The sequence below is a fragment of the Caenorhabditis briggsae genome, assembly GCF_000004555.2.
Source record: "Caenorhabditis briggsae AF16 supercontig from assembly CB4, cb25.NA_226, whole genome shotgun sequence".
NCBI classification, from domain to species: Eukaryota; Metazoa; Nematoda; class Chromadorea; order Rhabditida; family Rhabditidae; genus Caenorhabditis; species Caenorhabditis briggsae.
Genome location: NW_025543217.1, coordinates 1 through 13,560, shown reverse-complemented (window position 1 = coordinate 13,560; position 13,560 = coordinate 1). Strand labels below are relative to the sequence as shown.

The 13,560-nt window shown below is 33.9% G+C and overlaps 2 protein-coding genes across 2 annotated transcripts; both read left to right on the top strand.

Moving 5' to 3' along the window:
- Positions 1-1,600: 1,600 nt before the first annotated feature.
- Positions 1,601-1,969, top strand: CBG24801 (the record flags this gene model as incomplete). Its single annotated transcript, XM_002648460.1, has 3 exons — positions 1,601-1,707; positions 1,816-1,880; positions 1,932-1,969. 3 exons carry the CDS (start codon positions 1,601-1,603, stop codon positions 1,967-1,969), a joined length of 210 nt encoding a protein of 69 aa, XP_002648506.1.
- Positions 1,970-7,669: 5,700 nt separating this feature from the next.
- CBG24799 lies at positions 7,670-9,248 on the top strand (the record flags this gene model as incomplete). The annotated part of the gene is made up of 4 exons (XM_002648459.1): positions 7,670-7,728; positions 8,200-8,323; positions 8,854-8,952; positions 9,087-9,248. Coding segments are annotated over 4 exons (444 nt in total), but the record flags the coding sequence as incomplete, so codon positions are not given.
- Positions 9,249-13,560: the final 4,312 nt, after the last annotated feature.

Below are 13,560 nucleotides of genomic sequence, written 5' to 3'. Positions count from 1 at the left end.
TTTTATCCTAAATTTCTGATATGTTCCCCGGTCCCCAGTTTCCTCTCATTGCTCATCATTAGTTATTACACTACATGACAACATAATCATTATCGAATTATGAGTAATCACCAATCAGAATGATGTGTATTCCTTTTTTTTCTGAATGTAGGCGTTATGTGTTTTGGAAAAAATGTACATTTGTAAATTTTTGCAAAAAAATATGAGAGCCGTAACCATGGGGATGGGAAAAATGACGTAGAAAAGGATGGAAGTGGAATTTTCGGCCATTTTTTGGGATTTTTGAAATTTATGGAGTCTGAGAATCTTAGAATACCAGAATTTCAGAATCTCAGATTCTCAGAAATTCAGAACCTCAAAATCCAAAAATTCTAGAATTCCGGAATCTAAAAAGCTTGTTGAGTTCTATCGTATCTATTTAAGTTGGTCCTAAAATATGACGTAACTTTTCAACTTTTGTTACGTTCATATATTTCAAGAACTCCTGTGTATATCCCTTGGGTGTCCTTTTTCTCTCTCTCTCTCTCTCTCTCTCTCTCTCTCTCTCTCTCCATCCGCCCCCACACAAAAATATCTCTACCAACTCTCTCATCCCAACACACTATTTCCCACTTATTTTGCGACATTGGCTCTCAAAAACAGCGACGACCGACTAGCTTCTTCTTCTTCTTCACGTCTTCTGAATTTTTTTCCCTCTCTCTAAAATTTCCACGTTATATCCATCCAGCCAGCGCCCGTCCCTCACCCCATCTATCCTCCATACATCTCCTTTTTCTCAGCTTCTTCTTCTTATAAATCCCCCCACGTCTTCTTCTTTTTCGAATAAAAAAAGAAGAAGAAAAAGAAGAAAACCGATTGCCCCAACAAAAAGACACAAAACTCTCCGTCCTACTACTACTAACTAGACAGAAGAAGAAGAACAAAAAATTGTTGTTTTACTTTTTTTTTTTTTTGAAAAAAAAATACCAAAAAAAATTTTCTTCTTTTCATATTTGTTTGTTTTATAGCCTTGGCTTTATTGTAAGTTTTCTCAAAATGTTCAAATTTTCAAAAAAAATTTCAAAAACCTGAAAATTCTGATTTTCAGCCAAAAATGATCGCTGCTATCGTTCGTCTCTGCTCACGGTATACCAAAAATCGTGGCCTAGGTTTTTCTGTAGTGGCCTAGTTTTGCGTTTCTAGGCCACCTCACATTTTTTCTATACGCACCGTTCCGTTTTGTTTAAATGTCCGTTCTTTTTCTCTATGGCCTAACTTTCCCAAATTGGAAAATGTTTGGCCACCAATCATGGCCTAGCTTTTCTATACAGTGCCTGTTAGGTCATGACCTAACTTTTCAAAAAAATAAAACAAGGTCACGTGGCCTAGATTACTATTCTTCCATCTATCCATTGTCCCATGTCCCCATGGCCTAACTTTTGGAAAGCTAGGCCACGTGGCCTAACTTTTTGAAAAGTTCGGCCAACACTTTTTCTTCCTCTTCCACCTCTACTACACCATCCTCAATTTTCAAATGTTCCTATTTTTTTTTTGTAAATTCACATCTATCCCAAATTTTCCCAATTATTTTTTTTTTCTTCAATTTTCCGAATTTTTCAGAATGGCGGTGTTCAAAAAGTTGCGTAAGAACAAGGACAAAAGTTTGCCATTGCCAGAGCCGGAAGCTGTCAAACCGCTGGATAAGAGAGTCGGAATTGAGTCGTACAGGTACCTTTTTTTTTTACAAAAACATTGTTTTTGAAAATTGGGATTTCTAGTTCAAAATTTTGTAATTTCGAAGCCAGACCGGAATTCCAAACATTCCTCAAATTCCAGAAAAATTGAACATTGGATTTTTAGTTTCCAGCTCGAAGGGAGCAAGTCTAGAACTCAAATAGAGAGTAAATATGAGAGCAAATTGGGAAAAATCATTTGTTACATATAATTTCTAGGAATTCTAAAAAAATTTAAAAATAAAAAAAAGTCCTGAAATTCTAGAAAGTTTTTCTGAGATTCTGAGATTTTGAGATTCTGAGATTCTGAGATTCTGAGATTCTGAGATTCTGAGATTCTGAGATTCTGAGATTCTGAGATTCTGAGATTCTGAGATTCTGAGATTCTGAGATTCTGAGATTCTGAGATTCTGAGATTCTGAGATTCTGAGATTCTGAGATTCTGAGATTCTGAGATTCTGAGATTCTGAGATTCTGAGATTCTGAGATTCTGAGATTCTGAGATTCTGCGATTCTGAGATTCTGAGATTCTGAGATTCTGAGATTCTGAGATTCTGAGATTCTGAGATTCTGAGATTCTGAGATTCTGAGATTCTGAGATTCTGAGATTCTGAGATTCTGAGATTCTGAGATTCTGAGATTCTGAGATTCTGAGATTCTGAGATTCTGAGATTCTAAGATTCTGAGATTCTGAGATTCTGAGATTCTGAGATTCTGAGATTCTGAGATTCTGAGATTCTGAGATTCTGAGATTCTGCGATTCTGAGATTCTGAGATTCTGAGATTCTGAGATTCTGAGATTCTGAGATTCTGAGATTCTAAGATTCTGAAATTCTAAAATTATAAAGTTATAATAATTGGACATTCAGAAGTTGAAAAACAGATTCTTTGTGACTTTTCGAATTTCAATTTTTTTTGAAAACCTGAAAAATCATTTCTCACAGTTTCCACCAAGTTTTTTAGCCCTAGACATGCTCCATCCGTGCCGGAAATTGAAAAAAAAAGTCTACAAAATTTTGAATTTTGGGGGAAATTAGTCTGCTCGAAAGAGGGCCGTTTTTTCGGATTTCCGGTAATTTTTCGTTTTGATTTTTGTTATAAGATATTTCATGAAAATCACATGTGTGCATTTTGAGCTCAGTTATCTTGGTTCTTATCAGGAATATCAAAAAGTGGCCAACTGATAAAATCTTGGTGGTATTATGATAAACATTTTATCAGTTGACAAATTTTTGATATATTTCAGAAGAAGTGAGATATATAGTCACAAAGTGAACGGTCTGGGTGGCATTCTATTACGGTATTTTATGAAAATCATATGTGTACAGTTTGAGCTTAATTATCTCGGTTTTTATCAGGAATATCAAAAATTGGAAAACTGATAAAATGTTGGTAATATTATGATCAACATTTTATCAGTTGACAAATTTTTGATATCTTTTACATGATCCGAGATAATTGAGCTCCAAGTGCACATATAGGGTGGGCAAATACAGTATACCCAAAAATTATATCAAAAAAGGTCACGCGTGAAAAAAGTACAAGATCAAAACTCAAAAGTACACATCTTTGAAAAATAAAAATCAGAAAAACTTGAAAATATTTTCCGAGCCTAGTCATAGGGGAATCCTAATGAGCAAATTTGAAGAAAAAAAAATTGTTTTGAAAAATAAAAATTCTGAATAGAGTGCCTTAAGATCAACTTCAGAACGCTAAAAAAAAGAGAAAAATCGATTAAAATTTTGAAAAAATTCGGAAAAATCGAAATTTCGAAAAAATTGAAATTTTCATGGATTTCAAAATCAGTGGTAGTTTTGAATTTTTCTTGGAAAAAAAGTATCGAAAGACTCCAAAATAGAAAAAAAACTAGACAAAAAAGTTGAAAAAATACCAAAGGGCTAAATTATATGCCAAAAAAGAGCCAAATTATACATAAAGTTCAAATGCCAAAAGGCCAAAAACGCCCCCAAAAAAAGCTACCCACTTGGCAAGCATAACTTTTCCACAATCCTTCTCATTCCTTCGTACAGTTTTCCAAAAGTTCTTCATCGTGAAAAGCTCTCGAAAATGAGGGTACGGTAGTCGAATATCTAGCTGGGGGGTCTCGGCGGCCGGCTGCGCCGGTTCCGGCGGTTTCGGCTTCTCGGCGGGCGCTTTAGATGCGCCACTACCCATATTATCCTAAGGATTTTATCCTAGGGATCCAAGGAATATAGTATGTAGGGGGGAGAAAATTGGGGGGAGATTCTAACTGAATACACTCTCTCCCGTGTAGGGCTCGTCGTCGAGGCATATGAGGTATAGGAGGGGTGAGAACAAGTAACGAGAGATAGTGGGGAAATGAGAGAGTGGCGAGAGAGTGAGCTCGAAACCCCGCCCCTCGTTTTTGGCTCTTTTTCCCCGTCCCGTCGACTTGATTACGTAACACCACCACTACCTGAGTAAAGATGAAGAAAAGAGGGTATCCTTGGGCAACGGGACAGCACATGGATTTATTTTTTTTTTCTTCTTCTTTCTCCGGATAGATGGATTTTTTCTTCTTTGCTTTCGTGTTCTGTTTTGTACGTCAGAAAGACAAAAAGAGAGAATATGTAAGAATATGGGGTTCTTTTGGAGACGTGAGAAAAGGAGCAAAAAAATTGGGAACCTAGATGATGTACCTTTTCTAGGTTTTTACAAAATTAAGAGATCCTAATTCGATTTGTCTGAAATTTTCAGAGTGTACTAAACGAAAATAGAGCTTCATTTTTGTAATTGACAACTTTTTCATGAAATTCCACCCTAGTGAGATATACCGCTTGGAAGTGACCTACCGTATTGTCTCTACAGTAGAAGCCTGGGTGGCATTTTATTACGGTATTTTATGAAAATCATATGTGTACAGTTTGAGCTTAATTATCTCGGTTTTTATCAGGAATATCAAAAAGTGGAAAACTGATAAAATGTAGGTAATATCATGATAAACATTTTATTAGTAAACAATTTTTTGATATCTCTCTCGGAAACCGATATAATAAAGCTCAAAGTGTATAGGGTGGGCTTCCATCAGAGCAAATACATATGATCTTCCTTTTCTCGTATCTTTCCAGAAAGTGAATTATCAGAAAAGTTATCAACTACAAAAATAGAGCTCTTAATTTGTTTTATAAACTCAAAAATTTTCAGGCTAAACGGACAGGTACAGCACATTTTTTTAGAAACCCAAAGTTGACGATTTTTGATCAAAAGCAGCGAAAACTCAATTTTTGAACAGAACTTTGAAAGTTTATGTTGAAAATTCTCTAGAGTTTGAGGGTGGGGGAAAATGATGAATTAAATTTCTCAAAATTACTCTTTCAAGAAATTGAACTTGTGGGCCCACCGTTGGAAGTGCCGCGTTGCTAACAGCTGAGCTACGGTGGCGCGGACTGAGGCGGCCGGTCGATGGAAAAGAAGGATCTTCATACTTTGACACATTTTATCTAGCTTCCTGAAGAAAATATCAAAAAGTAATCAACTGATAAAACATTGCTGATAAAATGATAAACATTTTATCAGTTGACCATTTTTTGATATTTCTCCCAGGAACCCAGATAATTGAGTTCAAAGTGCACGTAGGCTTCAATTATATAAAATACGGTAGGTCACTACCAAGCGGTATACCTCACTTTGGTAAATTTGCACAAAAAAGTTGATAACTACAAAAATGAATATCTATTTTTTTAAGTACAATCTGAAAATTTCAGACAAATCGAGTTGGGTCCAAGCTCGGCCAATTTTTTATTATTATTTATATTCAAAATAAATATATTTCGTTATCAAACTGATGAAAAGTCCAACAAATCAACTTTATTCTGACCAACTGCCTCACTGAGCACCTGCTCTCATTGAACCTCCTCTTTCTCTCATAGAATGCGATCAAATGAAACCAATTTTACAAGTTTTTCTCTTCCTCCCCTCCCACGCCTTGTAACTCCCTACAAATTCAGATGTACATGCGAAATTCTGAATCTCAGGGATTCTGAAGAAATTTTAGTCACTCTCAGAATCAGATGACGGGTCCAAGTGACCATGTGGTCGTGTGATGGAGAGTATGCGAAACATTTGAAATAAACAGAGAAAGAAGAGTGGAGTTTTGGAAGCAAGGGATCTTATATGATGGATTTAGCTAAATTTTGGAAATTAGGGGGTTTCGAAATTTGGACATTATGGAAATTTCAGAAATTTCAGAAAATTTTGAATTTATCTTAGATTCTGGTATTTCTAAAAGATTCAATACTGCTGAACTTTCTGAGATTCTGAGATTCTGAGATTCTGAGATTTTGAGATCCTGAGAATCTGAGAATCTGAATTTCTAAATTTCTGAACTTCTAAATTTCTGAATTTCTGAATTTCTGAAATTCTGAATTTCTGAATTTATGAAAATTCGAGAAATTTTGAAAATTTCAAATTGAATAACAAATTGAAGAATATTCAAGTTTCTCGGGTGTTTTGGAAATTGAATATTCAGGAATTTTGCATTTTCAGAATTATTCGAAACTCCTGAGTTTTTTGAATTCCAATATTCAAAAAATCAAAATTCCCCATAATTCGAGAATTCTTGAAAAATCCTAATTTTGAAATTGTTTGTTTTTCTGGGAGTTTGGATTTTTATGAAAAGTCCGAGCTTTAGAAAAAATATTCGAAATCCCGAATTTAGAAAAAATATTCGAAATCCCGAAATTTGTGAATTTCAGTTTTTCAGATTTTCCAAAAAAAAAAACTAACTTGCTGAACATGTAAGTCGACGCCTCCACACGCTTTCGATCCACAGATTTCCACCAATTCTTAAGTGTGAAGAAGTCTCTGTAAACTTATAAAAATTTGAAAAAAAGTGAAAATTTAAAAGGACTTTTTTGGTTAGGAAATTTATTATTGGGGATTTACATTAAATTTTGAAATTTCGAAAAAAAAAATATTTTTGATCTTTTTATGGAAATATTCAATTTCTGACCTCTTTCTAGTCGTATTCTGACTTAATTTTACACCTGTTTCAGGTGTAAAATGTCAGCTGTGTTGATATTTGATTTCCAGAATTTTTTATTATATTTTCTTGTCGTCAGAATTTCTAAACATGATTTCATTTATTGCACCTGTTCAAGAAAATTCTCTTTTCTGATTTTTTTTGTTTTTTTGGTAGCTATTTTTGTCAAACTATACTCTAGACGAAAAAAAAAGAGTGTCAGAATTTCAAAATCTCAGAATTTCAGAATCTCAGAATCTCAGAATCTCAGAATCTCAGAATCTCAGAATCTCAGAATCTCAGAATCTCAGAATCTCAGAATCTCAGAATCTCAGAATCTCAGAATCTCAGAATCTCAGAATCTCAGAATCTCAGAATCTCGGAATCTCAGAATCTCAGAATCTCAGAATCTCAGAATCTCAGAATCTCAGAATCTCAGAATCTCAGAATCTCAGAATCTCAGAATCTCAGAATCTCAGAATCTCAGAATCTCAGAATCTCAGAATCTCAGAATCTCAGAATCTCAGAATCTCAGAATCTCAGAATCTCAGAATCTCAGAATCTCAGAATCTCAGAATCTCAGAATCTCAGAATCTCAGAATCTCAGAATCTCAGAATCTCAGAATCTCAGAATCTCAGAATCTCAGAATCTCAGAATCTCAAAATTTCAGAATCTTAGAATCTCAGAATCTCAGAATCTCAAAATTTCAGAATCTCAGAATCTAAGAATCTCAGAATCTCAAAATCTCAGAATTTCAAAATCTCAGATACTCAGAATCTCAGAATCTCAGAATCGCAGAATCTCAGAATCTCAGAATCTCAGAATCTCAGAATCTCAGAATCTCAGAATCTCAGAATCTCAGAATCTCAGAATCTCAGAATCTCAGAATCTCAGAATCTCAGAATCTCAGAATCTCAGAATCTCAAAATTTCAGAATCTTAGAATCTCAGAATCTCAGAATCTCAAAATTTCAGAATCTCAGAATCTAAGAATCTCAGAATCTCAAAATCTCAGAATTTCAGAATCTCCGAACTGTGGAATCTTTGAATTTTGCAATTTTTGAATTTTTGAATTTTCTAATTTATGAGTTTCCGAGATTCCAATTTTTCCTGTTTTGTTTCTTTTGATTTTCCTAATCTCTTGTTCTCTGACTTCAAAATTTCAAGTTAATTCTGACAATCAAAACTCAAAATTTCATATTTTCTGATTTGACCAAGCATAGTACAATTTTTCAAAAACCACCTTTTTCTACTTTCTGACTCATCAAAAAAATTTAGGTTATTGCTTATTTTTGTTTTACTAATCCCTGCTTACGTCAGAAGCAAAAATAAATCATATGCCCATTGACACTTGGGAAATCCAAAAAAAAGTCTAGGGAAATGATTTTTTGATACTTTTCTTTCTTTAGGACTTAGTCTTTCTGAGTCTTATTTTCCAGAGTTAAAATATTCAAAAAAGATTTTATTTAAAACTTTTTTTCAAAAACTAATAATTGTTAATTTCAGATATCTTAACGACTTCCCGGAGAACAAGGATTTGTACCCAAAGTTGAAAAATGTGAAAGCGGCTACGGTGGATATGAACTGTAGTGATCCCGGGTTTGAAGCAGTCGCGGCGCAGTATCTAAAGGTAAAAATTCTGGAAATTTTAATTTTCGGATTTTATAATTCTCGATTTGTAATCATGAAAAAAAAACTTCAAAAGCTTTCGAAAAATTCAAAAAACATATTCATTTAAGTTCCTTTTTTTCGACTCCTCAAAATTTAAAATTTAAAGACGCAGGTGCAAATATTGTTGACAAAATGACCGAAACAAAATGTTTCTGTTGAAATTGTGATATTCTGATATTCTGAGATTCTAAGATTTTGAGATTTTGAGATTCTGATATTCTGAATTTCTGAATTTCTGAGATTCTGAGATTTTGAGGTTCCGATATTCAGAGATTCTGAGATTCTGAGATTCTGAGATTCTGAGATTCCAAAATCTTCGATTTTTGAGATTCTGACATTCTGACATTCCAGAATCCTCTGTTCATGGTTTTTTCCAAGATAAATCAAAATTCCCTCGTCTTTTTGTTTGGTGCACCAAACAACAAGACGAGGGAATTTGTGTTCTGATTTTAATTAGAAAAAAAATCCATAATTTTTCATAATTTTCAGGTATTCGACGACGTCATCACCGCCGTCGAGGAGAAGCCAGGAGATGTTCAGACGGCTTGTGATCGGCTAGTCGCCGTAGGGAAGATGCATCGGCAGAAGGTGAGCAGAAATTCTGGAATTCTGAAATTCTGAGATATTGAGATTCTGAGATTCTGAGATTCTGAGATTCTGAATTTCCGAAATTCTGAAATTCTAAAATTCAAAAAAAAATCCATGAATTCCAAATTTTCCAGGTGTCCGGAATGAACGTCTCCATGTTCCAAAACATGGAAGAACCCTTCATCCTCATGGTCAAACACGTCCTCCAGGATCGCTTCAACGAGAAGGCCGAAATGCTCTATAGGAAATTTTTCCAGTTTTGTCTCAAATACCTGCTCGAGGGATTCAATGGATAATTATTTTTGAATTTTGACAAAAATCCATTTTTCCTGAAATTGGCATTAAAAATCTCTAAATTATAATTTTTCGCCCCCCTTCTCAATCCGGTTGATTTCCTCTTCTTTTCCCACCAAATACTGTCTTTTTCCCTCTTGTCTGTGACCAGAAAAACTAGGTCAAAATGTAAATAATTGCCTATTTTCACCTAAAAAAATCATTGAATAATCGCAAATAATTTTCCTTTTCTGGATTTCCGGGTTCTTTTTTTTCTTTTTTTTGTCCCCCCTTTCCCCCTTTGGATTCGAATTTTGTCTTCTGAATTTTGTCGGAAAATCTCATTTTCAGATTTTTCCCTTCTTTTTTCCGGATACTGTCTTGTAGCAAATACTGAAACAACGAAATGTTGTAACATTCATTTTTGGATTTTTTTTTTCGCAAATTTAATTTTTGTGTTAGTAACGGAATAAATGGTATTAAATTCATTATTTTTCAGAATCTCGGAATCTCAGAATCTCAAAATTTCAGAATTTCAGAATCTCAGGATTTCAGAATTGTGGAATCTCGGAATTTCACAATCTCAGAATCTCAGAATCTTAGAATCTCAGAATCTCAAAATCTCAGAAACTCAGAATCTCAGAATCTAAGAATCTCAAAATCTTAGAATCTCAGAATTTCAGAATCTCAGGATTTCAGAATCTCAGAATCTCAGAATCTCAGAATTTCAGTATCTCAGAATCTCAGAATCTCAGAATTTCCAAATCTCAGAATCTCAGAACCTCAGGATTTCCAAATCTCAGATACTCAGAATCTCAGAATTTCAGAATTTCAGAATCTCAGAATCTCAGAATTTCAGAATCTCAGAATCTCAGAATCTCAGGGTCTCAGAATATTAATACTTCATAATTTTAGAATTTCCTGTTTCAGGAAGTTCAAAATCTCAGAATTCCCATAAAAACTACAAAATGACGTGATCTCGGAATTTCACAATCTCAGAATCTCAGAATCTCAGAATCTTAGAATTTCAGAATCTCAGAATCTCAGAATCTCAGAATCTCAGAATCTCAGAACCTCAAAATCTTAGAATCTCAGAATTTCAGAATCTCAGAATCTTAGAATCTCAGAATTTCAGAATCTCAGAATCTCAGAAACTCAGAATCTCAGAATTTCAGATACTCAGAATCTCAGAATTTCAGAATTTCAGAATCTCAGAATTTCCAAATCTCAGATACTCAGAATCTCAGAATCTCAGAATTTCAAAATCTCAGATACTCAGAATCTCAGAATCTTAGAATTTCAGAATCTCAGAATCTCAGAATCTCAGAATCTCAGAATCTCAGAACCTCAAAATTTTAGAATCTCAGAATTTCAGAATCTCAGGATTTCAAAATCTCAGATACTCAGAATCTCAGAATCTCAGGATTTCAGAATTTCAGAATCTCAAAATCTTAGAATCTCAGAATTTCAGAATCTTAGAATCTTAGAATCTCAGAATCTCATAATCTCAGAATTTCAGTATCTCAGAATCTCAGAATCTCAGAATTTCCAAATCTCAGAATCTCAGAACCTCAGGATTTCCAAATCTCAGATACTCAGAATCTCAGAATTTCAGAATTTCAGAATCTCAGAATCTCAGAATTTCAGAATCTCAGAATCTCAGAATCTCAGGGTCTCAGAATATTAATACTTCATAATTTTAGAATTTCCTGTTTCAGGAAGTTCAAAATCTCAGAATTCCCATAAAAACTACAAAATGACGTGATCTCGGAATTTCACAATCTCAGAATCTCAGAATCTTAGAATTTCAGAATCTCAGAATCTCAGAATCTCAGAATCTCAGAATCTCAGAATCTCAGAACCTCAAAATCTTAGAATCTCAGAATTTCAGAATCTCAGAATCTTAGAATCTCAGAATTTCAGAATCTCAGAATCTCAGAAACTCAGAATCTCAGAATTTCAGATACTCAGAATCTCAGAATTTCAGAATTTCAGAATCTCAGAATTTCCAAATCTCAGATACTCAGAATCTCAGAATCTCAGAATCTTAGAATTTCAGAATCTCAGAATCTCAGAATCTCAGAATCTCAGAATCTCAGAACCTCAAAATTTTAGAATCTCAGAATTTCAGAATCTCAGGATTTCAAAATCTCAGATACTCAGAATCTCAGAATCTCAGGATTTCAGAATCTCAGAATTTCCAAATCTCAGATACTCAGAATCTCAGAATCTCAGAATCTTAGAATTTCAGAATCTCAGAATCTCAGAATCTCAGAATCTCAGAATCTCAGAACCTCAAAATTTTAGAATCTCAGAATTTCAGAATCTCAGGATTTCAAAATCTCAGATACTCAGAATCTCAAAATCTTAGAATCTCAGAATTTCAGAATCTCAGAATCTCAGAATCTCAGGGTCTCAGAATATTAATACTTCATAATTTTAGAATTTCCTGTTTCAGGAAGTTCAAAATCTCAGAATTCCCATAAAAACTACAAAATGACGTGATCTCGGAATTTCACAATCTCAGAATCTCAGAATCTCAGAATCTCAGAATCTTAGAATTTCAGAATCTCAGAATCTCAGAATCTCAGAATCTCAGAATCTCAGAATCTCAGAACCTCAAAATTTTAGAATCTCAGAATTTCAGAATCTCAGGATTTCAAAATCTCAGATACTCAGAATCTCAGAATCTCAGGATTTCAGAATTTCAGAATCTCAAAATCTTAGAATCTCAGAATTTCAGAATCTTAGAATCTTAGAATCTCAGAATCTCATAATCTCAGAATTTCAGTATCTCAGAATCTCAGAATCTCAGAATTTCCAAATCTCAGATACTCAGAATCTCAGAATTTCAGAATCTCAGAATCTCAAAATCTTAGAATCTCAGAATTTCAGAATCTCAGGATTTCAGAATTTCAGAATCTCAAAATCTTAGAATCTCAGAATTTCAGAATCTCAGAATCTTAGAATCTCAGAATCTCAGAATCTCAGAATCTCAGAACCTCAGAATTTCCAAATCTCAGATACTCAGAATCTCAGAATCTCAGAATTTCAAAATCTCAGATACTCAGAATCTCAGAATCTTAGAATTTCAGAATCTCAGAATCTCAGAATCTCGGAATCTCAGAAACATTCATTTTTGGATTTTTTTTTTCGCAAATTTAATTTTTGTGTTAGTAACGGAATAAATGGTATTAAATTCATTATTTTTCAGAATCTCGGAGTCTCAGAATCTCAAAATTTCAGAATTTCAGAATCTCAGGATTTCAGAATTGTGGAATCTCGGAATTTCACAATCTCAGAATCTCAGAATCTTAGAATCTCAGAATCTCAAAATCTCAGAAACTCAGAATCTCAGAATCTAAGAATCTCAAAATCTTAGAATCTCAGAATTTCAGAATCTCAGGATTTCAGAATCTCAGAATCTCAGAATTTCAGTATCTCAGAATCTCAGAATCTCAGAATTTCCAAATCTCAGAATCTCAGAACCTCAGGATTTCCAAATCTCAGATACTCAGAATCTCAGAATCTCAGAATCTCAGAATCTCAGAATCTTAGAATTTCAGAATCTCAGAATCTCAGAATCTCAGAATCTCAGAATCTCAGAACCTCAAAATCTTAGAATCTCAGAATTTCAGAATCTCAGAATCTTAGAATCTCAGAATTTCAGAATCTCAGAATCTCAGAAACTCAGAATCTCAGAATTTCAGATACTCAGAATCTCAGAATTTCAGAATTTCAGAATCTCAGAATTTCCAAATCTCAGATACTCAGAATCTCAGAATCTCAGAATTTCAAAATCTCAGATACTCAGAATCTCAGAATTTCAGAATTTCAGAATCTCAGAATTTCCAAATCTCAGATACTCAGAATCTCAGAATCTCAGAATTTCAAAATCTCAGATACTCAGAATCTCAGAATCTCAGAATCTTAGAATTTCAGAATCTCAGAATCTCAGAATCTCAGAATCTCAGAATCTCAGAATCTCAGAATTTCCAAATCTCAGAATCTCAGAACCTCAGGATTTCCAAATCTCAGATACTCAGAATCTCAGAATCTCAGAATCTCAGAATCTCAGAATCTTAGAATTTCAGAATCTCAGAATCTCAGAATCTCAGAATCTCAGAATCTCAGAACCTCAAAATCTTAGAATCTCAGAATTTCAGAATCTCAGAATCTTAGAATCTCAGAATTTCAGAATCTCAGAATCTCAGAAACTCAGAATCTCAGAATTTCAGATACTCAGAATCTCAGAATTTCAGAATTTCAGAATCTCAGAATTTCCAAATCTCAGATACTCAGAATCTCAGAATCTCAGAATTTCAAAATCTCAGA